Source organism: Colletotrichum orchidophilum (genome assembly GCF_001831195.1).
Source record: "Colletotrichum orchidophilum strain IMI 309357 chromosome Unknown Scaffold_192.1, whole genome shotgun sequence".
Classification (NCBI taxonomy): domain Eukaryota; kingdom Fungi; phylum Ascomycota; class Sordariomycetes; order Glomerellales; family Glomerellaceae; genus Colletotrichum; species Colletotrichum orchidophilum.
In genome coordinates, this window is record NW_019173148.1 from 2,294 (window position 1) to 27,767 (window position 25,474).

The 25,474-nt window shown below is 54.7% G+C and overlaps 10 protein-coding genes across 10 annotated transcripts; 7 read left to right on the forward strand and 3 right to left on the reverse strand.

Moving 5' to 3' along the window:
* Positions 1 to 1,236: 1,236 nt before the first annotated feature.
* On the forward strand, positions 1,237 to 4,218 carry CORC01_13420 (uncharacterized protein; the record flags this gene model as incomplete). The annotated part of the gene is made up of 2 exons (XM_022625037.1): positions 1,237 to 1,537; positions 1,589 to 4,218. 2 exons carry the CDS (start codon positions 1,237 to 1,239, stop codon positions 4,216 to 4,218), a joined length of 2,931 nt encoding a protein of 976 aa, XP_022468435.1.
* A 3,343-nt stretch (positions 4,219 to 7,561) lies between these two features.
* On the reverse strand, positions 7,562 to 9,725 carry CORC01_13421 (MOZ/SAS family protein; the record flags this gene model as incomplete). The annotated part of the gene is made up of 2 exons (XM_022625038.1): positions 7,562 to 8,410; positions 8,526 to 9,725. The coding sequence occupies 2 exons, from the start codon at positions 9,723 to 9,725 to the stop codon at positions 7,562 to 7,564; spliced, it is 2,049 nt and encodes a 682-aa protein (XP_022468436.1).
* An 808-nt stretch (positions 9,726 to 10,533) lies between these two features.
* Positions 10,534 to 12,624, reverse strand: CORC01_13422 (leucine rich repeat protein; the record flags this gene model as incomplete). The annotated part of the gene is made up of 1 exon (XM_022625039.1): positions 10,534 to 12,624. One exon carries the CDS (start codon positions 12,622 to 12,624, stop codon positions 10,534 to 10,536), a length of 2,091 nt encoding a protein of 696 aa, XP_022468437.1.
* An 815-nt stretch (positions 12,625 to 13,439) lies between these two features.
* On the forward strand, positions 13,440 to 13,823 carry CORC01_13423 (uncharacterized protein; the record flags this gene model as incomplete). Its single annotated transcript, XM_022625040.1, has 1 exon — positions 13,440 to 13,823. A coding segment is annotated over one exon (384 nt), but the record flags the coding sequence as incomplete, so codon positions are not given.
* A 1,201-nt stretch (positions 13,824 to 15,024) lies between these two features.
* CORC01_13424 (uncharacterized protein) lies at positions 15,025 to 16,650 on the forward strand (the record flags this gene model as incomplete). The annotated part of the gene is made up of 1 exon (XM_022625041.1): positions 15,025 to 16,650. One exon carries the CDS (start codon positions 15,025 to 15,027, stop codon positions 16,648 to 16,650), a length of 1,626 nt encoding a protein of 541 aa, XP_022468439.1.
* A 1,639-nt stretch (positions 16,651 to 18,289) lies between these two features.
* CORC01_13425 (uncharacterized protein) lies at positions 18,290 to 19,156 on the forward strand (the record flags this gene model as incomplete). The annotated part of the gene is made up of 3 exons (XM_022625042.1): positions 18,290 to 18,524; positions 18,785 to 18,899; positions 19,036 to 19,156. 3 exons carry the CDS (start codon positions 18,290 to 18,292, stop codon positions 19,154 to 19,156), a joined length of 471 nt encoding a protein of 156 aa, XP_022468440.1.
* Positions 19,157 to 20,098: 942 nt separating this feature from the next.
* On the forward strand, positions 20,099 to 21,016 carry CORC01_13426 (uncharacterized protein; the record flags this gene model as incomplete). Its single annotated transcript, XM_022625043.1, has 1 exon — positions 20,099 to 21,016. The coding sequence occupies one exon, from the start codon at positions 20,099 to 20,101 to the stop codon at positions 21,014 to 21,016; it is 918 nt and encodes a 305-aa protein (XP_022468441.1).
* A 935-nt stretch (positions 21,017 to 21,951) lies between these two features.
* Positions 21,952 to 22,524, forward strand: CORC01_13427 (uncharacterized protein; the record flags this gene model as incomplete). Its single annotated transcript, XM_022625044.1, has 1 exon — positions 21,952 to 22,524. One exon carries the CDS (start codon positions 21,952 to 21,954, stop codon positions 22,522 to 22,524), a length of 573 nt encoding a protein of 190 aa, XP_022468442.1.
* Positions 22,525 to 22,751: 227 nt separating this feature from the next.
* Positions 22,752 to 24,170, forward strand: CORC01_13428 (tubulin binding cofactor C; the record flags this gene model as incomplete). The annotated part of the gene is made up of 4 exons (XM_022625045.1): positions 22,752 to 22,860; positions 22,950 to 23,110; positions 23,191 to 23,904; positions 23,970 to 24,170. 4 exons carry the CDS (start codon positions 22,752 to 22,754, stop codon positions 24,168 to 24,170), a joined length of 1,185 nt encoding a protein of 394 aa, XP_022468443.1.
* Positions 24,171 to 24,450: 280 nt separating this feature from the next.
* On the reverse strand, positions 24,451 to 24,909 carry CORC01_13429 (uncharacterized protein; the record flags this gene model as incomplete). The annotated part of the gene is made up of 1 exon (XM_022625046.1): positions 24,451 to 24,909. The coding sequence occupies one exon, from the start codon at positions 24,907 to 24,909 to the stop codon at positions 24,451 to 24,453; it is 459 nt and encodes a 152-aa protein (XP_022468444.1).
* Between the last annotated feature and the right edge of the window lie 565 nt (positions 24,910 to 25,474).

The following is a 25,474-nucleotide window of genomic DNA, read 5'->3' on the forward strand; positions in this document are numbered from 1 at the left end:
ATTCATTGTTTCGGATTTCCGATCTTGGTGGCGATGGCCACCCAGATTGAAGATGCATATGGCGATCCACGTGACACGGATGGTGCGACCAGAGGGTAAAGTCCCCGGACTTTTGCCCTGGAAGGAGGGAGCCACCGGTCATTGTGGGCACCACCATCAAGAGTTCCCGAAGGTCTAGGTGCGTCCATCGTCCCTTCCAGCCCTGCGTTGCCTGTCTGGAATCCGCAGAGTCGGGGGCCGGCGCGCACACATCCACTCAAGAGACAGCAGTGACCGGTGGAGGGCACCTTCTTCGGGTTATCTAGTGTCACCCCCTCCCTCCACAGAACGCTGGAAAGGGACACGCCCCCCAGACGTGCACCCCACTTGCCTTTTCGATTGACTCTGATCCCAAGAACCCTGCCGCTTTCTGGAGATCAGACCAAGCAGATTGCGAGCTGATGTGGAGCCATGCCTTGTCCGCCCCGCACGATTCAGCCAGCACCCCGAGCAGCGTGAACGTGCCCTCGCCCATAGATTTTGGCTCACATCCTGACCGCGGAGGCGGTTTTCTTCCTCGAGGCCGGGGAATAGAATAGCCCTTGCTGCGAAACATCTTGTCCGTTGTGCTCGAGAGGAGTGCTGTCTTTCTAAGAAGAAAGGCGCGGTATTGGTGGCGACAGGTCACGAGGGCTGGTTGTACGTCTGTCACCGACACCCAAATCACTTACACTCTTCCACTCACGATCATCCAACTCTCACTTGCATCGAGGACTGCGCAGCGGAACCACACATGGATTGTGGAAAAACACTCGTCCTTAAGTGTGAACGTAGCCGCGGCCTTGTACTGTGCGTGTTTCTCTAAAAAAAAACGTGAGTACTACTCTCTCACTGCGTCGGTTTCTGACGGAGGTTGTCGTCATACCTTTTCCCAATTTCCGATCGATCGATCGATGCCTCAGCCAATCACACTCCACCTGCCTTGTCGACATATACAGTCTTGTACCTACACAATTTCAGGGTCCAACATTGAGCAGAAGTCAAACACTAACCCACCACCTGCAATCAGTATCGTCCACATCCTGCACCATTACGTCCCTCTTCATCCACTTGAACAAAGTGGACACCACCGACATAACGGCTTGCACAACGACAACCAGATCTCCGACTTCATGTCGCCCTCGAAAAACTTCACATAGCAGCGCAAGCATCGACGCAGAATCCGCCAATCTAGCCAGGCGTTTTGATGTTGTTAAGATGTCCGAAGCTCAGCCTACTTCCCGAGGTGGGCAGCTACCGACGACGCCGAAAGGACATCCGCTACCACGTCGGAGCTCGCCGGAGCATTCAATCACATTACGAAATCATCGTTTAGCCCACGAAGCAACCGAGAAAGCTGCATTAAAGCGAGCCATAGCCGCAGCCAGTTCGGGGTCGTCATCATCGCCAAACAGGCAGTCTTCTGGCGAGAGTCACAACACTGTCCCCAGCGATCCCGAAAAATGGTTCGACCAAAACAACGAAAATCCTACCACAACATACGCTGGCGCAATGGACGGTAAGAGCCCTTGAACCACCTTTCTAGATGAAGGTCTAATTCCAGGTTCAGTCGACCCCCCATTCTTCCAAAAAGAGAGCGATTCATCCAACGACGATGCGAAACCATTGACGTATCCGACGCATTTGAGGCCGCCCATGGACGGACTGATGGGCGGGGCCAATAAGCCGAGTGCCACCCATAGCAGCAGCGCAGACGATTATCGAAGCGTAATCGACGATTTGACGGTCGAAATCAAAAGACTCAGGGATGAATTGAAACGATACAAGCAGAAAGGACCGGAGATGATGAAGAGGGATAAGCTGTTCGAAATCAAGGTTCACGGACTTCCCAAGCGGAAAAAAAGAGAACTAGAGAGCACTTTGCGCGAATTCGCGTCAGGTCTGGAAAGCAGCACCCCAAGTGCCGAAGCTTCGTCGTCCCGAAAGAAATCGAGACACACCGCCCACTTGCACTCGGGGTTTGGCTACGCGTCGAAACATGCGTCGTCTTCATCAGGCTCCCATTCGAGGCCGGTCGATTCCGCATACGCCTCGATGTCAACTGGCGCTCACTCGTCTGGCACACACCTCGCCCAGGCATCAGTCAGTTCCAGAACGAAATCGTCGGAGCAGAAGGTGGAGAACTACCTGAAGGACATCCCCGAGGGATTATACCCGCGTCACATGGTCTTGACAGATAAGGACAGGAAGAAGTTGATTGTTCGTCGCCTGGAGCAGATTTTCACTGGAAGAATTAGCGGACGGAACCTGGCTCGACCCCAGCCTAAGTCCGCAGCGAACATCGCTTCCTATGCCCCCATCATGGTGGAGCCGACAACCGGTAACACCACTACTCACCATGGACCATCCAACGTCCCCCGAGGCTACTTGGAGCCTTCGCGTGAGGCTCCCATCCTCGCATCGGAAGGAAAGAAGACAGTCGCCAAAGATGGTGAATCGTCGAACTCAAACGGAGACCAGCCAGAATCTGGCGGCAATTGGATACTCACGGCGGACAACAGCACATCACCGCCTGATCCTCCGCCACCAGAACAGCGCCCCACCAGACCGCTCGACCTCGACCCGGACCGCACGCAGAACCCGTCCGCGAATATGGACTACATTCGTCACTTAGGCCTCGCCCCTCCGCACTTGACGGCTTTGACAATCGACGGCGACGTGTCTCCAGATGCAGATGGTTGGGTCTACCTCAATTTACTTTGCAATATGGCTCAGTTGCACATGCTTAATGTTGCTCCTGATTATATCCGGAGTGCGGTTTCCGAGAAAAGCACCAAGTTTCAACTTTCGCACGACGGTCGCAAGATAAGATGGCGCGGTGGTACGGAGGGAACCAAGTTCAGCAGTGACAGCTCAGGTAACACCTCTCAGCTCAGTCGTTCTGATGAGTCTGATGAGGCACAACCCGATAAGCAGGGCAAGAAACGCAAGCATCGCCAGGTGAGGAATGGGTCTTACTCCACTTCTTTCGGAAAGAATCCATCCGATCAATCAAAGATGGGGCAGCCGATTCCGTCGGCAGACACCTTCCACTACAAGCCACTTTTCGCGCACCATTCGTCCTCTGCTGAGCAGACCTCACTGGACGACGCTAACTCGTCATTTGGACCCGGCGAGGACAGTAACAATGGTGAGTCCCGGTGGGACGGGTCGGGATCATCCCGTCGCAAGAGGCGTCGGTTGGACGGGGCTATCATCTACTACAGCGGAGCTCCCTTCTGTACCGATCTTTCTGGCGACCCTGGCGATGTATCCCCTTCGTCGTACATGACTTCATCTGGCCAGGATCAGCAATTATCCAGTGCTGGATTTCTTAGACCGGAACCACCTCATCGAACCGAATCAGGCTCAGCTCTTGCGTACCGACCCCTGGTCGAAGGCCCCAGGGCACCGAGTGTGGCTGTCACCACAGAAAATGGATCAGCCGACAGTGAGGATGGTATAGAGGCCGATTTTCCATGGTCCGATGTCCCTCAAGATGCTGCCAGGAGCAGATTGGACGCTTGCGGTCTGGGAGGTGTCATCCCAGATGATCACTTCATGGTAGTCGCTACCACGAAGAGACAAAAGATGGAGGCGAAACATGATTCACCGAGCAAACTAAAGCCCGAGAACTTCTCTAAGCTGTTGAGCAGGATCACATCCCCATTAGGCTCTTGCTCCCAATCAACGTCCACGAGGCCCGAATCTCGAAAGCGATCACCGATTAGTATCGAGTATACATCGAGGTCTGTTCGGAAGCTCAACCCCACACCTCTACCGCCCCCAGGATTATACTACGCTTTTGACAGCGATACCTCTGAGACCTCAGAAGATGATGACGACTCCGATCTGGATGACGATCTGAAGATAACGAGTGGTGCGCGAGTTCACGCACCCGTAATTGAAAGCCAGTATGAAGATGGTCAGATGTCCAGCGGTGACGAGGGAGACAGCGAGCCGGACAATGGAGATGACATGGCAGGGGTTGCAGAGGATGAAGAAAGTGGCGTGGATTTCAAGATTCCCATTCCCCCTCGAGATCTTCGCCGCACCAGTAGCAGTAGTGCAGTTGCAGCTGCCGGTACTGCTCGGGGTCGCAGTAATAGTGCCGAATTGCCAGTCGCTGCTACCAGTTCAGCCGCCACCGCCGGAGGAGCTGAGAGCGGCTACAGCAGTGGCCGCGAAGAGAGTGGTTAAAATGAAACGGTGCGGATGGATGTGTGGTCGGCTTGGACTTGGATACTTCGGCGGTGGTGGATCGCTGTATGAGACGCATTGCATGGCGCCTAGGCTCTCGGGATAAATTTTGCGCAAGATATCCCACATGTTCGGAAAGCATTGTTCCACGCTCAAAGTCGTTTTGTACTCTAGAATATGGGTCTTGTCAAACGACGTGTATAGAACGAGCACAAAAGTTTTCGGGCAGCAGGCCGCATTTGCCATGGGGCGTTTCTTCTCAGCGACATATTTAGCAAACCAACCCAAATGATACCCAAATTCTTACTTGCATCCTGATTAAAACACGGGTAGTAGCTTTGACCGTTCGCCCCTCGGAAGCCAACTAAACCGTCTTTTCCTTATTCTGATCTACTGTTGAATCCAAGATATAAAACAGTCAACCATCGTGACGAGCTCAGGAATATATGTATAATGAGCCACCACGCGATTCCCGAACCACACCAGGTCACAGCCACGTAAAGACTGTTCAATTCTGTCAATATATCGAGGTGCGGAAGTCGCAGACGGTATCACCCATTTCATAACCTGTAGGACCATAGGGTCAGTCCCATATCCCACACAACCTACGCACTAACACCAATATTTCTTGCTACAGCCTCGAATACTCACCGGTATCAATGCACATAACGACTTAACTAATCTATTTGTGCTCCAGTATCAAGATTCCATCCTAGATTTCGCTCTACGCCCCTCGAAGCGATAGTCGGCTTAGACAGCACATGTGGAAAATAGGGTGAGATTTATGTACAGCATAATAACTTCAACCCTTGGCGACCTAACGGCACCGATCCCCAATACCGAAAAAAGCACATAATGGCACTAATACGTTTCTTTCTGCTTGCATGGATAGTGTGTCGTTTCAAATTTCTCATCTGTTAGCCCCCTTTTTCTCGTCGCCCTCTGCCTTAGCTGTACTTCTTACTCGAGGGGAAAAGTTGCATGGATGGACCAACGTAACGGCGCCAATCGTGAGAAACAAAATTGCCCCGTCCGAGCCGACAAACACCGGCTCGTTGCGCATGCCATCCTTGGATTTAGCAAGTACATTTTCTTGGTTATTCTGCTCGGGAAGGGGGACCTACGAGGTTTGAGTCTTATATAACAGAATACGCAACGACAGAAATGATTGCGAGTACCAGAAATCACATGTATGCGCAATGGACAATGACGGCCGCATGGGCGACTTCTAATGCGGATACGAAGGTCTGGGCTCGCCGCGCTTGCTTTGGGGTCGGCTAACGCTCGGGACAGCGGAACTTCGCCGCTATCGCGAACCAGTAGGCCGACCTTGTCGTCGGATTCCATGGTCGCGAAGAGCGGTTACCTATTAGCTTTGTCCATAGAACTGGCATATATTTATAAAGCCATCACTCGTAAGACTGCAAGTTATCCATGTTTTCCCAATAGAATTTGAGAAGGACGGTAATTGCGCCACCAGAGGTTCAGCTGCCCAAGGATTAGCTCAGATAATTCTAGTAGTTAAAACGTATAAGGCGTTCCTAAACTCATACGAGTCTCCACTTTGGCGTCAGGGGAGGTCCGTTCATCTGCCGGCTCGGGGTGGGGCCTCGGACCCCAAAAGACTTCCGGACCCGGGAGAACTCCCTCACCATCTACGTGTCTGCCTTAACCCGCCCGGCAGAGAGACGTCAATTGCTCCTCCAAAGTCCCAGAGTTTCTTTATTCTACGTATCTTGCGTCTTGTCTTCTTCTCGCCGGCCCCAATCTGAGACGTCTGGTCTCTACGTCCGTCCCCGCACCCTGAATCCCGACTCGCCTATTTCACGGAAGCCAAGCTTTTGATGCTCGCGCTTGCTGGGGGTTGGAAGACCCGAGAATGAGGGCGGTGGCAGTGTACGATCAACAACAGCATGGCCATGGGGCGGCTGCGCAGGCTCTGGGTGACAGGCCGTTTACCACCCCCGATGGCACCAGCGCCGCCCTGAGAAGCGGGAGCGGGAGCTAGAAGCACAAAATCTGGTCCCTCATACGGTGGTAGCCACAAATTGTGCTCTAGATAACGAGCTGGGATGTTTGTGAGACAATGCAGCGGGGGCCTACCGTGTCACTTCAAGTAACGGTAATGAAAAGAAGGTGCTAGAGTGGGCTGGTCAAAAGATGTTTCGGCCGTTGCTCCGTCTCAATTGAATCGCGTTGTGACCTAATACAATACAATGATTGTCGTTCGTTGGTGATCCTTTATATTGTCACCTATTAACTCTTGAATTATGCTCGCTATGTAGGTGAAGTCGTCACGAAAAGGACCTGGAGGCAACGTTGGAACACGTAATTTATACTATTTGCCTCCAATGTTATATTATCATTAGTTGTCTTATTTGAACTAGTACGTAAGACAACGTTAGACAAAGACCATACCCTCATGTATCTAGGCTTTTACATTTCATGTTAAGAACAATAAAAAGTGTACAGGAGGTAGCAATGAGTAGTACCAGTATCTAGAAGTCATTGCAAAAAGCCCGGATCGAGGACGTAGGTGAATTGACCTTACCTCCCGGGAAGGTAGAATTGGAAACCTGACAGCAGGGTAAAGTGCATTGGTGTGTAAGGTATTCTTTCCTTACAGTTGTCAACTAAAGTGCTTCATTGTGAGTTGAACTCTGATAATCTCTCAGAAATCAGATGCAAGTTCTTCTCCACATTATTATCTTGTTTCGCATACGTTGAAACCAGCGACAAGTCCAGCAATAAAAGCTGCGTGCTTGGGCCTCACGCACCCATCCCACTCAATAGACTTCTTTCGCACAACGCTCAATCTTCGTTTCCAACTATTAGTTGGAATACAACGTTATTCCAAAGCAGAATAGGAGAATCATGCCGGGTAAAGAGAGGCAGAGTGAACTCTGATCAACAGAGGCTGAGAAAATAATATTCATGGGTACCCGTGGGTTATTTGGGTAACCCAAAAAACTAAACCTGATTTATGGGCCACCATTGGAAGCTCGAGTTTAAGTCTACCAGAGGATGAGGTTGAGAATCAAAGAAACCATTGTGGGATGAGATTAATTTGGCTACAGTAAGCGGCATCGCTCAACGAGTCTTCGCAAGTCCGTTCATTCCTTTCTTCCGTTCATAGGGTAAGAGAATGCAACTGGCGAGATGGGTCCCGAATTCGTTCGTTCAAAAAGTTTGCCGCTTGAGTCTGCGTTTAAATTCGCCAATTAAGGCGGTCTTGCTAGAGGTCGATCGTCAGGCAGCAGAACCAATGCTTGCAAGTAGAAGATGGCCAGGTACGAGTGCCGAGACATAACGTCACATCTTCAATGTAATTATTGGATATCTTCTAGTCGTCATCTTCCTCAACATCCGGCTCTTTGATAGCATACCCCTCCACAAACCCATCCGGATCACATACCCTCTCAAGACTGATGCCATTAGCAGCAACCCACGCCCAAACAGCCGCCTTATCGACTCTGACCCTCGGAACATCAGGCCGCGGCTCAGGATCCGCCTCCTCCATCTCGACATCCTCGCCCTCCTCCGCCGCATCCTCCGCCTCGCCGGCCCCGTCGCTCACCCTCCTCCTTCTCCTCTTCTTCTTCTTGGAAGGGGGCTTCCCGGGTCCCTTGCCGGCCTCCACAACAACACCCATCTCTCGCAACGTCGCCAGGCAATCATCCAACGCGATCCACGTCGCCTGGCTACAGTCCTCAAGGTCAACCAGCAACGCCGCATCAGCGTCACCCCCGCCGGCTCTGCCACTGTGGGTCGGACAACCCAGGAGCCACCGCGCGACCTCGCCACCCCAAAAGCGCTTATACCCCTTCCGACCCAGCTCCGAAATGGGCTTCTCCGGCCCGCCCAGCACGCCCTCGCGCCGCGAGATCTCGTACGACACGCCCATCAGCAGCGCGCCTAGGCCCTTTTTCTGCCACGGCGGGAAGACGAGGATGCACGCCAGATTGTTGTTATCCCAGGACATTTTTTCCTTGGAGAAGAAGCCGATGATGTGCGGACGCGGCGGTGGTGATGGCGGCGGCTGCGGCGGCGTTGGGTCCTGGGGGTTTGAAGTTGGCTTTGGGGGAGGAGGAGTGTACACTAGGAGGAAGTAGTTGAAGCCGCGGACGTCGAAGAAGACGGACTTGTTGTCGAGGAAGAGCTTGGCGAACAGGGAGAGATTTTGGCAAAAGAGCTGCGCGCAATTTGTTAGTGAGATGTGCTTCACTCGAGTAAAAAAAGAACTCGTGCCCCTTTCCCTCACTGAGCAAATCGAAAAGGGGGGTGCCACGGTCGGGGCTTTCACTCACCACATCCTGCTCGCCATCAACTTCCCATACGCTCCACTCCCCCTCATCCGTGACATACTCCTCCGTGTATTTAGGCGCGACATTCGTCTTCTTCCCCGTCGTCCTCGCAATCTCCTTGCGCAACAGCCTGCGGCCCCGCGGGTGACGATAGACCTTTCTTCCCGGCACCACCCCGGCGCGCTCACACATACGGACGTGGCCCCACCACGCCACCAGCTCCTTGGAATATTTGAAGCACATGGGGCACACGTATAACCGGTCGAGCATGGGAGCGTCGCCGCCCTTGCGGTGCTGATTCTTTGCGCCTGCGCCTGCGCCGTTGTTGTTCGCGCCAGCCACGCTGTCGTGAGCTAGCGGGTTCTTGCTCCCGCCGCCGCTCTTTGCGCCCGCTGCCTCGCCGAGGACTTCTTTGCCGTAGTAGGATGGGTACCACGCCCGGAAGCAAATGTTGCCCAGCATCACCTTGTCGATATTCCGATCGGTCCGCGGAGCGGACTTATCTGTCCTCGGAGGCGGGGCTGCTGGTTTAGAGGGGGTCGGTGTTGGATGTACCGGGACGGGGACGGCGGTAACGGTGGCGGGAATCGTGTGGTAGGGTCGTGTCGTTACTGGTCGGAAGTGATGGGTAATGGGCGGTTGGCTTGTGGGAGGGCTGGGACGGACGAGGCTGCCGGTCCGGTGTGCTTGTGTCTGCGGTGCCTGATACGTAATCTTTGGCGCGACCAGCGTCACGGGCCTGACGTTTTCCTTTGCGTCTTTGAACGCCATCTTGGGTGACTCAGTTGCGCTCTCGCGTCGTTGACGAGTCACACGGGGTTCTTGCGGCGTATGAGTTGAGAGCTGACCGGCCGGCCGTGGTGCAGGCGGCGGCTGCTGCGATAAGTGCGACGCCGCCGACAACGAAGACGTGGGCGGCACGGGTATGGGTATGGGCGTCTCGGAGATCTTGGACGGTGGATGTGGCTTGGAATTCGAAGGACGACGTCCGCTGGTCCGCTTGTCCTCGGCGGCGGCGGCGGCAGCGGAGGAGTGCAAGGGTTGCGGGTGCGAGGCGGTGGCGGAGGTCGGGATCGGAGGGGGTAGAATCGGAGTTTGACGCGTTGCGCGACGCGTCGTCGGATCGGCGGGTGCGCTGGCGGCGGCGGCGGGGATCGGGGGTTCGGGCTCGTCGTGGGGTCGCTTGCGCTTCGCCGGCGCCATGCTCGGGTGGGCGAGCAGGTTGTGTAGATGTGGAAGTGCAATATTGCGGTCCAACAACTCACAAAGGATGCAGTGAGAGTCCCGGAACGCGCGATGAATCAATTAAACTTTGGGACCTCGTGGGCGGGAGCGACCTTGCAGGGGTAAAGGGTTGAGTCTCACGGGACCACGAGCGTCGAACCGAGACAATTCTCGAGAGTCTTCAATGTGGGAGCATGGGAAGTTGTCTCACACAGTCAAGGGCGACGAGTCGAGTCACGAGCGCGAGGCGCTGCGATGGGAATATCCTGCGCGCAATCGGTGTTTCAATTGACGATCTGTTGTTGGTTGTCGACCCGAAACCTCGGCGTCCCAAGCAATGACGTTGAAGCTTACATAAGGCACCATTCTTTCCTTATCGGGAGATAGGCAGTTACCCCAAGCCAGCCCTCGCTACCTGCATGGGCAAGAAAATTCCCGTTCGAAAAAACAAAAGCGATAATAATTCTCCGAAAAAAGTAAAACTCCACGATAATTTGCAAAAGCAGAAAATTAATCTCCCACAGCAAAATATGAGGTCCATCCAGGATTCGAACCTGGGCCTACGGAAGGTTCTGAAATCAGAATCCGACGTCCTAACCAACTAGACTAATAGACCTGGAAACGCTTATTGGCAGTTATTCGGGGTGGAATTCTTGACGTTCATCATTCTCCATCCGTGAGTGGAGTCTTTGCCGATGCTACTCTCATCCCCACTGTCACGGCCCAGATTGACCATAGTCCTCAACTTTGACGAAGCCCTGATTCAATACGCCGGCTAGGAGAGGCTTCAGCGTTTCCGCATCGTGCAAAACGGACCTTGGGCATTCATCACCCGAGTCAGCGTGTCATCGTTCTTATCCCAATCTTTGACAAGGAGCTGCTGTTTCCGCCGAGCCAGGCCAGCGTCGCGATTGCGATAGACCGAGTCAATTTTGCGCACATCAGTCTTGTCACTGGTCATCCAACGCACCTCCTCGTTGAGGAACCTCGCATAGGTCATGCTGGCACCGAATTTGACCTTGACGTTGGCTTCGAGGTGGGCATCGACCGCTTTGGCAATGGCCTTGTCGGTTTTTGTTGGTGCCGACACCGAGTGGAGCTCTGGCATTGTCGAATCTACCGACGGATTGAATGTTGGCTCCTTCCGATTCGGATCAGGCAGGATGGAGTCAGCGCTGTAGCACAGCAAGGAGCTGTTCAAGACAGCGGCGTCGATCTCTCGCAACTCTGGCGGTGTGATCGGGCAGTGGCCGAGGTTCAGGTACTCAAGAGTGTGATTTGTCGACAAGAGCTCGCGGAGAACTGGCGCAGCGGCATTTTGGATGTAATTCCATGCTTGACCGAGGTCGAGGGTCGCATACGCCTGGCCTACATCCAGCATGCGCATACCGGGATGCGACGTGACAGCCTGGAAGATGTCAATGGCGCCGTCAGTAGTCAGACCGGCAGACTGGAGTGACAGCCGCTGGAGTTGAGGGACCTGGCGAATTACGGAAGCAAGAGCCTGCGCGCCATGATCGCCCAGTGGGTTGCATGACAGGTAGAGCGAGGCGATTCCGCAGGCAGGAGAGGATAAGAAAGCGGCAATGGCGAAGGCCGCCTTGGTCGAGATGCCGTTTCCATTCAGGTACAAGTTTCGCAGGGGTAGTTTCTTACGGCCGGGAACCGCACAGGAGAAAGCTGTCAGGCGTCGAAAGAGCTCTGCAATGCCGGCATCACCGAGCTCAGTCTGGTCGAGGTCCAAAGTGCGGAGGTTTTTGGTCTGAGTGATGAGCCGGAACACATCTGCAGCGGCGGCGGGACCTAGTGGGTTCCGTTTCAGCCAGACGTTCGTCACTGCGTCTGAGTCTACCAAGGCGTCGACGAGGACCCTGAAGCTGGTGGCGTCGATGCAATTGCCTGCCAAGTACCAAGTATCCATGCGTTCGGGGAAGTCGCGGATGAAGCGCGCGATCTCCTGTGCCCCAACCGGGCCAATAATGTTGTTGCCCAGCAGGAAGTGTCGTACGAAGGGGTTCGGCCGTAAGCTGTCCATCAGACTGCCAATGTGGTCTGGGCCAACGACCATTTTGCACAGATCCATCCGGCCGTCCTCGTAAACCACACCTTTGCGAAACTCTGCGCCTTTGACACCATAGAAGGGCTCGCCTTTGCCTTCCTCAAGGTCTGCGCCGTCGGAAGCCTCCTTCACCACGTGGGTGCCACCATGCTCGAGGTGGTTGAAGAACGGAGCCAGGTCGGCGCCGTCGGCGACGGAAACGGGCATCGGGATGGCTTTAGTGCCAGCGAGGGACACGGGGAATTTGGACGGGTTCCACGGGCCCTGAGCAAGGATGCGGGATGCCCAGACAGGCGCATGCACGCCCGGGGCAGCCCCGCCGGTCAAGCCGCGGAAGCTGTGGCCATTCCGTTTGGTGGCGGCAAAGATGTCGTGTTTCCGCTGCAGGGCAACCCATGCACGCAACCTCACCCTCGCGGCTTCGTACCGAATGACGGGTGACACAGCATTATCGTGGGTGGCGGGATACAACAGCGCTGCGACGGCCTCGGCAAGACGAGATCGCGCAGATTTCCGGCGCGGGAGACTGTGCAGTTCGTTTGACAGGCGAATTTTGTCCATGGGCAGCGCAAGAATCTCATCAGCAGTATACGATTTTGAATGATTGAAGTCTGGCATTTCCGCGTCGAGAAGATTGAATGCCTCTCGGCAAAGAGCCGCTAGGCGAATTGCTTCGACCAAGTCATCTTGAGTGGCATTGGTGCAGTCAGCCGTGTTGTTGGTGGGCACGGTGGGTGTCATGACATAGGGCTGATGGCGGCTGTCATCGCCCATTATTGATGATGTTGATGTAAGCTGAACCGTAGCGGCGGAGGCCATTTTCGTATCAAGTATTGGAGCCACTACTGATGTGTGTTGGGAGGGTCTGGTGGCCTAAGTCTTGATTTTGGCGTGTTTGCGTTGGTACTTTGCTTCCAACTACTCGACGTGAACCAGATCTGACACTTATATGTTCAATATGATGAATTCCTGATAAACAGGTTCGCTGTTTTATTCCAGTTCTCGAGTTCTCGTCCGGAGTGACTCAAGGTGTGTAGACGAGTGTATCTTCCATTCGCTTCTCCGCACGGCTATGGCCCGAGTCGATTCACGCTCACTCTGGGGCCGGCTATGGCTTCACCAAGGGTAGAGCCTCTAGGCAGCAAGTGGATTGACGAATCAGAAATGCGGTGGGTTGCCCAGAATGGCATCTGCCTTGACTAGGTATGTTGTTGCTGATGTCGTAGCAAGGGCGCAATTGACGAGAGTTTGACATGTCCATGTCAAATCATGTCAAACGTCAACGCAAGGTAGTCACAACATCAGACGACGCATGGCAATGGGCAAGAAGAAGCCACTGGTTCGTTCCGTTCGTTGCAAGGTACTCCAAGTCTCCACCCGCTGTTCTTTCCACAGAGAGGAGAAACTGCCTGGCAAGGGTGGCTAGTGGGTTGGCTGATGACTGATCAAATTATGTGGCCGTGACTGTGGCTGTGTTTGTGTCTGTGGCGGGGCATCTTCCATCCTCACCAGCCACACATTGCGAACCACAACTCGACCTCCACCAGCAACTCTCTCCCGAGTGCCCAGCAACCACCTCCTTCACTGCTCACGACGCTATCCGCACTTGGCTTCGATGCAGTACGTTACCCACCCACCCACACCTTTTTTCTTTCCCCCTCTCCCCTTTACAAGCCGGCACCTCACTCACACCTCGGAGCTTTTCAGCTGCAGCGCAACATCAAACGTCTCCATCCCTTGCCCTTCACCTTGCCCCCCGGCCTTCCTGTGTTGCATCGCATGACGGATCACATTGCCCAGGCCTTGTCTCGTCGCCCGCATTGCAGCCCTGTCTCGTTGCCATTTGCTTTCTGTCTAACTCTGTCACGGAGTCACAGCTGACCGCGACGGCTAGGAATCCACCGCAATCAATCTGTGTTACACGGCCAGACCACGTCAACAAACGCCCATCACGTCGCTCAAGGACCAAACATTGTGTGACAACCACACCCCATCCGTCCCTCAGCGCCGCTATATAACCTGCTCCCTGCGGTTATTAATTTAGCACCTTTGTGATTCGTCGGCTGCACCTGTCTTGACTTGTCTCTCAAAGTCTCATCTCGTTGCGCTTGCGCTAGACGCTTTGCTTTTCTCGCTTTGCTTCTTCCACGGCACACACACTCTCTCTCACGCCATGTCAGAATTCACCCATGCAGCGGTGAGCAGACATCGGAGCGCGCCGGGCTTTTAATATTCGTCAACCGCCCGTAACTCATTCCAGCCGTTTCGTGAATCTTCGGATGGCTTGGGCAGGGAATCCCAGGTTCCTACCAACAGTGAACAAACTTCCGGGAGAGCAATCAGTCCCGCAGGCTGCAGCATGGTCTCGCTTCGTCTTGCTGTCCCCGTTGGCCGTCCTCTCATCTTCGCTTGGACTTGTCTCGTTTCGTTCCGTCATGCAGACGAGGGCAAGAGAATTAAAAAAATGATATATCGTGCAGCATCCACGGCTGCAGCCCGCTCTCATGCGAGCAGCCGACCACTCACAGACCCTCGGGACCACTTTGCTTTTTGCCGCCATACTTCCTCCCTCGGGCATCGACGCATGCGATCAATCGGCAATGCCACAATTTCGGCCGGTTGACACGAGGCTCTGAATCGGCTAGTGACATGCTGGAGGTCCTACCCGAGCCCTTGATTGGAGTCCACATTGCTTTTCTGCATAAGCAGACTGTCGATCTCTTCGGGAGGCATGCAGGGAGGGGCAAGCCATCGAGGCTGTGGGAGACACTTTACGCACGCTAAGAAAAAGATGGTGGTGTGTCTCCCAAGTTCCCGGTCAGGCGGGGTGAGCCTTTTTTTTTTTGGCCTTTTTTTTTTTTTTTTTTACACCCTGAGCACGAGCTGTATAGACGAGGTTAGCCCTACCAACAGCCCTCTGAAGTGTTGTGCGTTGGATGTGACGACGAAGAAGAAAACACTTTTGGCCTTGGCATGTTGGCTGGAGAGGGATTGGCCCGCGCGGGGAGATGCAAGACACCCTGTCTCGGTGTGGTCGAATTGACTGACCGCTCCCCCTTTGGTCCGATCGTTTGGTTGCATCCTGTGCGGGAAGAAGTCTTTCCGTATATATGTAATGGCCTGCTGACGAGTGAGAGGCCAAAGTTCACTCTTTTCTCACGGTTGAGCTGCGTTCCGAAAAGCAAGGCGCTTCCTCTTTCGTCTGATTTCTTGTCCAGCATGTCATCTTTTCCCATGTTTGCTCCCATGCCACGCAGAAACGTGGATGGGCCAGTCTCCCACGCCAAGTGGCCGACAGTCGACGCCTTCCGCTCGACATCGTCACCGTGGGATGTGGATGATTCGACGGCTCAGACCGTCAGCAAGCTCAACTGTGTCTTCGGTTTCCGGCCACCAACCGCCTACGCCAAGCCATCACCTCGAACATCTCCCGATGAAGTATCCAGATATTCTCCTGACCTCCAACATCTACGTCTGGACCAGACCCCCGAACTACGACAAGACACCCCTTCAGATGTGCGGACACGGACGTCGTCTTTTGGACCGGAGACGCCTCCCACCAAGCTGGACTCCTACTTCGCGTCAGAACCGGCCATCCAACCTCCAATAACGAGTCGGCCCGGTCATTCCCACCTACGCTCCCATTCGGACAGCTGCAGCATTCAAAGTCTCTGGCCGGATAGCCAAGGCCCATATCGATTAGGAGGAGGTGAATCAACATCGGTCCATGACCTCGATAACAAGCAACATGCGTACCTTGACGTGGCGGCGTCTCGCTTGGGAGATAAGCCTCATCATCAGCGGCAGTCTCGCGAGGCATCATCTCCTCACCAGAAGTACACCGTCACACTTACCCGCAACAACCGTGCCGTCACCCTCATCTTGATGGCAGGTCGTCCTACAAAGCCAGGTCAAGCATCCATCACTTGCTATCGCCAAACATCCCTTGCGCTCGGTGGTCCTTATGCCGAGTTCTTCAAGGCCTCCGAGGCTCTAGTCCTGTTGCAGCATATGGTGAACGCATCATCAATGTCGTTTGTGCCGTTCAGCAAACGTGAACGCTCTGAACTGATGCTACGCATGCGGACTTCTCCAGACGCCATGATCCTCGGCGACCCTTGTTCCAACGCCCGCGCGTGGACGAGCTTCTTTTCCACAGAGCTTGGTGCCAGACGAGCTTGGGAGGTGGGCACCGTCATCTTTCCATGGAAAGTACTTGAGAAGTTGATGAGCTCCCTGAATTCCGAGTTCGCACGCAAGAGGAGGATGCAATCCCGAGTCGCCGCAGCCTTCAACAGACGAGAGCCAGAAGAACACGCGGGACCTCAAGGACAGGGCGCCGCCTTTCAGGACAGCTACAGCCACTCCTACGACTCTCGTTCCGTGTCACTGCAGCTCGCAAACGCAGAACTCGGCGGCGTACTCGAAGCAGCAGCCGGCGATCGGAGCTCCGTAGCATCTGGCTCGCCTCCTCCTCCACCCCGGACACCGACCGAGGTCCTCCCGCCCAAGCTGCAGCTCGTGTCGGAACAGCCGCGACCTCAGCCTCAGTCTCCTCCAGCCGCGGCGTCGCAAGTCCGACGCAGACGCCAGCATTCGGAACCCGCGGTCCGGCGCCTGAGCCTGACGCCGCCGCGCATTGCGCTGCTAAAGTCCAACCCGTGCCGGCAGAACCTGCGTCGGCTGCACGCTGCGTCGACACCGGCTCGGCTCGAGTTTTATGATTCGATCCGGGCCTGGCCGGCGAGCTCGCATCGAGCGCGGGTGAGGCTGCCGCCCTGCTCACGGTTCTTGGAGATGGTTGAGGACCAGGGGACTGACCCTCATAACCCGATTGTGGTATGAGGCATGGTACTCGGGGACCAGCTTCAGCGTTACGAGCTTCTTCCGTGTTTTCTTTTCTCTTTTTATTCTTCTTCTCTTCTTCTTCTTCTTCTATTGTTTGTGGCTAAAGTAGCCTGTAGAAGATGGGGGAAACCTCGGCTGGGCAAACATTCTACTCCACATGTCAAACACAGTTATTGCTGGGGTTCAAGACTTTAGACGACGGATATTACCTTATGTGTACACGGGAACAAATGGGTTATGAGAAATGGACTATGTGAAATGGAAAATGAATGACAACACCAAACAATGTTTAGAAATAGGCTTTTTGGGGGGGCACTCGGATAGAGAGACAAACAGCATGATGCGGTTTCGCTGGGCGAACCGCTAGGTTTAGATGGCAGGACCCCGGCCGGATGAACAGCAAGAATACGGTGTTCGGAGATGATGAATAACGTCCTCGCGGTTTGTTTCATGTACTACAACTGGCTCGTCGGTCAAGGGCCAGGAAAGCCATGTAAACACGCAATCTTTGAGAATAGATTCTATGCGAAGCATGTATTAACTTTTGCGTGACCTCTCTCTCTCTCTCTTTTCGTTCTGTGAGCAGCAGGCGACGTGTAAATATGACAGCTCCAGGCTCAGCTGGGATGTGTAATGCGTGGAATGCGATTATGTCTCTCGTGCACAAATCGACAACGCGACTTCCGACCTGAGACCAGTGAATACACGCCAGAGACATGAGATTGGTATGCTGAATTGCAGATCGGTTCTAAAACTATCCCCCAACGTCAGCTGAGGGGATTGAGCCCACGACATATGGCATAGGAAAGCCTGACTCGCGCCTCGTATACTTCGCCCCCCTTTCTTTTGAGGGGACTCACTCCAAAGAGCATCTCGCTTCGTCTCTCATAAATGGTAACGTTGAGGACAACACCTCACCCCCCAACGAGAGTTCGCCGCATCGTTGGATGTCAATCACGGTGCGTGGTCGCGATGTGCAGTGGTATATAAACTTCTGTTCATCAAATCATGTTCAAGGTTCTCTTGGCGTCGCTGCTTCCCACGACCGTACGCGCTACGGGAGGTAGCGTGGCACAGGGGGGACGGGACGTTGCCTGCCGCAGGGACCAGGGTCGTCACAGATTATACTTTTCTCTCCGAACGTACCCTACGGAATCAATGGAAGAAAAACACTTGGCTCGCAGTAGTGTATGTAGGTTGAAATCTTGAGACGAACGTCAATGGGAGGTCCATGTCGTTCTCAAGGCCGGGGGAGCCGGCCGCGATCCACTTCTTGCAGGACTCTCATTTCTTAGAGTTTTGGGTGATGGAGTATCTATCCGTGCCGTTTTCCCCGTTTACCAGGTTATAGAATCAATCATCATCCAGGCATTCTCGCTGCTGCACAGGCCGCATGCGGGCGGTGGGATATAAGTCCCCGTCCCACCTCGTCGTCGTGGGGAAACGAGTGACTGGTTAGGTTGGTTGTCATTGAAGCCTCTTGCCAATTACCAAACCTCTTTACTCAACACAGTCGCTCGTTCCAACCCCATCTCTGCTCACTTGAAGCAATTTGACCGCGAATCTCGACACCGACGACTATTGTCCGTAACCGAGAGTCTCAAAACGACAGCTACACAGGCAACGAAAGCAAGAAATGGCCCGCTTAATCCTCGCCCTCCTCGCCGTGACCGGGCTTGCATCGGCCGGTAGCACCCTGGCCTCGCGAAAGGATACCGAAACCAAGCCAGAGGTCGATATCACGGCGCTGACCAAGAATGTCTCGGCGACGTCCGGAACGGGCGCCGTCAGCGCAGCGGGAACGCTGCCGCCGTTTGGGGCTATTGGGGTCGGTTGTGGGATAAACTGGGCCGAGGGGCAGTCTTTTGGCGGTGAGTCTTGAACTTTGAAAGAACGTCTGGCTTGTGGAGGCATGTTGAGAAATTGGAGTTTTTGGAGACGGTGTTGAGGAAGCGGCCAACATGGAACGGATGTTGGGATGTGTTTATATGTGAAGGAACACGGAAGAGATGGAACTGCTGCGACTTTGGAGTCTCAACGGAGAAAAAAGACTTCAGAAGAAGCAGAGGCGGGCAAAATGGCTATTCTTTCTATGAATGTGGTGCAGCGAGCTAACGCAGTCAATTTCCAGGTGGCCTGCAATCCGGCTCCGAAGCCTTTGGTCTCGGCGGTGGGTTCACCATCACCAAGGACAATATGAACATTGGCCTCGGAATCGGCATCAACCCGATCAATTTCACCTCTAGGTAAGCAAAAATCAGCTCGAACCATCTCAATGGGGCCAGCATCGTCCCGGGTTCCTCTCTTCTCGAAACTGGGGGGTAGGGGTGTGAAGGAAGGCATGCGAATCCAATGGCGCTGACACCCACATCTTTTGCACAGCGTCAGCTACGAGGCCTCGACGAACGGCAGCGTAAGCCTCGTCTTCACGGCGACGACGGCAATCAAGTGCGAGGAGACGACGGTTAATGGGGTCAAGGGCGTCAAGTGTACGTCTACCTGATTTGGGCTAGGAAGCCTCTTCAACACGAAACTGTCGCCATTTTGCATTGAGCGTGTCGGAATGCAGATAAGTATTTGCCACCGACATTTTGTCCGGTCATGGGGTACCTCTGAGAAGAATAAGCAACCTTGTTGAAGCTGTGTTACAAGGGTTGCTTGATACTCGAGTTGAGGGTAATGGCGCGGGGGACCTTGAGGCCCGATACTGTGCTAATGGACAACGTTTTGCTACGTCAAGGTATAACGGCCCGCTGACGGTTGTAACCTTGCTATTTGACAACGGTTTGCGAGTTCCTGGAAATGTGGGACACCCCTTTGGATGCCAAAGAGTGTACGCGGAGTGATTATCATCCCTTAACATCGATGGGAAGTCAAGAAGGGACTGGTGGTATGTAATTCAGTAGAATCAGTCGTATTTAATAGTGGTTGAAGCATGGTGTTCCAACCAGACTAGTAACCCACTTTTACACCTCTTTCCTGGTGTTGATCCCAGGGTTTCTGATCTTCCGAGTCAGCTCGAGAGTATATTCAAAGTCCAATACTTTACACAGTGTTAGTCACTCACCAGCCTATTAGTTGGGCCTGACCTTGGTTGAAGTTCAGCCACCTCAGGTCAGTAGAGTTTGCGTTCGGAGACAGCTTCAACTGAACCATGGTTCCTCAGTGTATCAGCCCATCTACGATTCCTCGTTGGTCCAGATGACTGATTCCTTCCCCTTCACTCTGCACATTTAAAGACAGACAGTTCTCATCCTGGCCGTACTATCCTTCCATATCTTCCGGTCATACTGCCCATCTCTACTTCAGTCCATCGGCACTTGCCACTTCCCAACTTCCCATTCAAACAATAAGCAAACGCTTCTTCTCTGCACCAAATATCTAACCCACACCCCTCTCATCATTCCTCTCTCGTCATCTCTTTCGTCATCCCTCCATCGCAGTCATGTATGCCATCATGAATACTCAGACCACCACCAGCACTATGACATCGTGCAAGTCAGTCGCCGCGGAGAGTGTAAGAGCGGGCTCAGCCGCCGCAAGAACAGCCCTCTGGCCCGCTCGCAAATTCCTCTTCCAAGCCGCTACCAAGCTCTCTCATCAACGTCCTCTATACACCACAGGCCTCGCTGGCAGGTATATAGACGACGTCAATGAGAGCAGTGGCTTCTTCGATAGCGGCGATGACTTCTGCTCGGTAGGAGACGAGCAGGAAAACGTTGAAACGCAAGACACCTGGACCGAGGATGACTGCGACGAGATGCTGGATATCCTGAATGAAAGACCACAGCAACTTCCCGTCCCCATCATCATCCTCACCAATCCCGAGGGCGAAATCCTCACCGGCGACGACATACCCCAGGGCAACACAGTCCATAGGTCCCGCGAGGCATGCCGTCTGCACCGGCAATACGTCGCCGATGTCGAGAAGTACCTCTGCCCTGGCAACTGGAAGCAGATCCGCGACGCCAACCGCCCACAGCCAAGGGAAAGCTGGACGGCGCGCAAGGCCCTACATCAGAAGGACTTGTTCATCGTGGAGCAGAAGAGCGGCAAGCGGCACCAGCAGCACGCGTGTGCGAGGCACCGCGATCAGAACCGCTGGCTCAGACGGCAACTCGAGCAGGCCGAGCGGCTTTGGCAGCTTCAGGAGACGGAGGTGGGGGCGCAGAAGAAGGACCGCCGGGCGCGGATCAAGACGCTGAAGCGGATCGGGGCGAAGGGCGATATTGAGTCGTGGAACGAGGAGATGGATCGGCAGCAGGAGCAGGCGGAGAGAACTGTTGCGAAGCTGAGGGAGGAGCTTCAGGAGAAGATGGAGATGGCTTTTGGGGCTGGAAGTGAGGATGAGGATGAGGAGTGAGGAGTGAGGGAAGAGCCTTCTCTTCTTCTTCTTGGATGTGAGAGATGTCTTCTGCTGGTCGCCAGACGGATGATGATGATGATGTTCATGAGTTATGTTGTTGGCGCTTGCCAGGCTTAGCTTGGTTTGGTCTGGACTGGTCTGGGATGCACCATTGTCGAGCACTTGCTCCACGAATTGACCGCTTGCTGTTACTCCTCGTGTGTTTGGTCTCGTGCTTCGATGCCTCCTTGTGTTTTCTGTAATCGACGTTACCCAAGAGTCTACGATGTGACTGCTGCAGAGCCTCAACGGCACGGTTGTTCCGTATGTCGTTGCGCAGACTGTCCACGTGCAAACACCGTCCCAAGTCGTGTTTGCAAGCACAACAGGTGTATCGTCTGACGCCGGCATATTAACGCTTGCGTGTGCCTTTTTGCCCTGAGAGGGAGGCAGGAAGATGACGATGACAAGACGGTTCCTCCTGTACCCCAAAGCTCTAAAAAGAACGGACATTCCCTGTTTGTTATTTCCTGTATCAATGCAGAAAATGCCAATCCTTCCGAGGCTTCGCCTGTACACCCAGCAGCAACTTACACGGGGCGTAAAGCGGGTGACATGATGGTTCGCGCGATGGCTGTGTTTTTAGCATTCATCCATTTCATCGTTCTATCTTTCCTCCCGGGCAACTCGTTGTTGGGAGGTTCTTTCACGCAAACGACGTCAGATTGCCTAGGGTCTTATCGTCTGTTTATGGTCCCCGGGGGATCTTAGCAAATTGTCAGTGTCCGGGAAATGCGGGGAAGGCGAACCGTTCGTTGGGTGTCCGAGCTGATAAGTACATAGTTACAAGCAAGCAAATAAAACTACACAGAAGCCAATCCCCGCGCGAATCGATTATTGGTTGGAATCAATGCAGCAGTTGCGCTGCTGAGGTTGCTGCCACCCGCGTGACAATGTGTGCTGTAGCTCTACATGACGAGAGAACATGCAGTTTAGACAAGGGCAAAGAGGCAGGCAGGCCCCACGGGAGAAATCCGATCCATGACCCCACAGTCGCGCCGGGCCCAGGGCCCACTGGCACTGAAGAAAACCCGACCGAGCGACCGAGCGGCCAATCCGCGTCGGCCGGCTCCCAACTTCGACCGGGGCGAGCGGGGGCGGCCAAATGGGAAGCGACCCCCCTCTCCCACCGTGCCACCTTGAGCCCATCACCTCACTCTGCGTTCATCATCCGACTCGGCACCCGTTTCGCGCGAGAAAGTAACGTACTCTCTCGCTTTGCTCCCACAATACATACGCCAACACCGCAGGCACCTCACCTTAGAACGACCACACCCACTTCGGGGACTTGCAGCCTCGATCATCCCCGGATCTTCCACTCGTTCCTGTTCCCCTTTGGCCCTGCCTCGCCACCACTGCGCAGCGACGTCACGACAACCAGCTTCGCCGTGATTGTGTACACTGTCACGAGCAGCAAGCGAAAAGTCGCGTGGTTCGATTTTGGTATCGAGACGACGGGACTTTAAAGACGGACTTGGTCGCAACCCAGCCCCCCGTCAAAAGACACGCCACTTTTGGGGTCTTACATTAGCTTGCCTACCTTGCCTTGACCTACCTTTCATCAGGTAGGCCCTCTTCGTCCCTCAATCTTGAAACGCAAGCTCCGAGCTTCTTTTTGCTGGCTCAGTCGCAAAATTATACGTATATAAATCGTAAAATTCCACTTTTTGTATACCCCGCCGCCACGACGACAATGGCACCTGAAGTACTTCAACAAATTGCCGTAGGTGGAGGACTCCCAGTAACCAAGATGCAGGACCCAAAAGAGAAGTTTTATCATCATTTCCAGGAGGAGGTAACCAGTACGTTCTACCCTCAAATAAGGACCGAATGGTCGTTTGATATCAATTTTTTACTGGGTCGAATACTGATCAGGACCCCGCCGTACCAGGTCTACAAGAGCAAATAGCCAACGTGGGCTCCATATCCCAGGTCGGTGGTGAGAGGCAGGACGCCATTGATCACATCCTGGCCGGGATATCGAATCTCTCCAACGAAGTCGCCGACGCTTCCGACTATGTCCCTTCGTACGACCAGCGCAATTATGCCCAGGTGGGTTTGGACCATGAGCACAGACTGACTTACTCGGCACCGCTGGAGCCTCGAATCACTGCTGACCCCTCCTTCATCAGGCCGTCAAAGCTCTCACAGACAAGCTGAATGAGACTACGGCGAAGCTGGTGCCGCGGTCGCGCTTTCAATTCAAGCCTCGCGGAGCGAGCTCGGCCACTACCCCCAGCGATCCAGCCGCCCCCAAATATGATCCCCGTCTCATGGTAGGAAGCAGCCTCGCCGACCCCCTCCCCCCATCCCGGGGCGGCCCGGTCATCGCTCCCCCCGACGTGGACCAGGCCGCCGCCGCCTCCGCCGAGACGGACGCGGACGGCCTCGGCGACCTGCCAAATTTCCCAAAGAACTATAACGAGGAGATGGCCCGACCGAGCGCCACAAAAGTCCGAAAGCCCAGCTTCTCCACCGCCAAGGACATTGCCATCTTCGGCCAGGACGGCCTGCACATCATCCTCCCGTCGTCGGCGTCGAGGGCGACGAGTTCCGGTCGCTTGACCGATCTCAGGGGCTGCGTCGTAGACATGTCCATCGCGCTCTCCGGGCACACCTCCTTTGCGAACCTGGCGCTCAAAAACATTGACAAGAGTCTCATCGTCGCGGGCAACGTAGCCGGGCCGGCGCACATCACGGGCGTCTCTGACAGTATTATTGTCGTCTCTGCTCGGCAGGTGCGCATCCACGAGTGTAAGAATGTCGATATATACCTGCATTGCTCGAGCCACCCGATCATTGAGGATTGCTCCAATATGCGATTTGCGCCGCTGCCAGCCAGCTTTGTAAGTTGGAAAGAAAACCCCCACATGCCATCACTTTGTGAAGTCAGTTGCTCACCACCAAGCAGGACACCACAGAAGACCCGGCAAAGAACCAATGGGACCAGGTGGACGACTTCAAGTGGCTCAAGTCGGAGCCCAGCCCAAACTGGGGCGTCTTATCCACGGAGGAGAGGCTGCCCGAGGAGATCTGGACAAAGGTCGTGCCGGGCGAGCGCGGCAAGGATTTGCATGATATCCTCAAGGCGGTTGGGGTCCAGAAGCATTGATATCAGAACATGTACTGCGTCTATGTCGGAAAGGGGGCGTCTTCTTGTTCACGTCTTAACTGGGTTCCTGGTTCGGAGTTCGGAAGGCGGTTTCTCGTGAGGGATGCATAATGCGGCGCAGAAAATAGCGTCCTTTCGGTACTAAAATTGTTCGTCATTCGCATTTCGGGTATCATATGAATTTAATCTGGCAAAACTTTCGTCGCGCGCGCTCTCTCTTTCTCTCTCTCTTCCTCTTCCTCTTCGCAGGTTTTCGTGAACCGCCCCCTGTTCATTCCCATCACTCCGTCTCCATCTTATCCCCCCGTCCCCCCTCCTCGTGACCAAACTTGACGCCCGCGTCCCGCAGCCGGTCCAGCACCTCACGCTGCATCCTAATGCGCTCCTCGAGCTCCTTGATTTCCTCTTCCTGCTCGTCGACAGTGCGGTCCATATCCGGGAGTGTGCGCATCTGCGTGCGGGCCCGCTGCAGCTTGTGCTTCAGCGTGTCGGTCTGGGCGGGTACGTCCTTGAGAGACAGCGGCGCGTTGGGGCTGGCGGCGCCGCCGCCAAGTCCGAGGGGGTTCGGCGTCGCGCCGGGGCCGGTGCCGGCTGGGGTGGCGCCAGTGGTGATGCCGCCAACGGAGCCTGATGTCTGGATCGCGGTTCGGAGGCGGGTGAGGATGCCCGTGAGCTCGGTCAGGGTGTCGAGGGCATCTGGAGAGAGGGTTGGGGGAAGCTCGAGGGGATGAGGCGGCATTTTGGATGTTGGAGCAGCGTCTGGGATGCTGGGGAGGTAGGGGGACAGGTGGCAGAGGCGGGCGACGTTCGCAGAGTCTGATGAGAATTGCGGGCGAAACAGGTGATTTGTGGAGAGGTGTCAGCCAATATTCAGCCTCACGGTAGGTGCGCGACGAGAAGCCGATCGTTGGCTGCGTGGTCGAGGCGTCGAAAGTCAATTAAAGGCGACGGAGGAGGAGGAGTCGGTGGGATGAGGTGCAGTTGCTCGGTGCGCGCCCAGGGTCGTGTCACGGCAAGGGGAGAAGCTCCGCCAGGACAAGGAGCTTCCACGGGCGTTTTAGCGCGACGGCGATTGGTAGCTAAAAATTGTTGAAAGTCAACAGAGGGGCAGCCGAGCAGTCCGCACCGTTCCTTCCCTAAAAGGCACGGTGCAACAAGCCAAATTGAGGCAGGCATAGACAGTGCCATTTCCAGATGCGACGGCACGGATCTATTATCGGCGATACTATGACATAACCCCCCACCAAACACTGACAGCGGTAAAACAGCCCAGCGCCGGAAGCTCAGGTACATTGGCTGGGCTG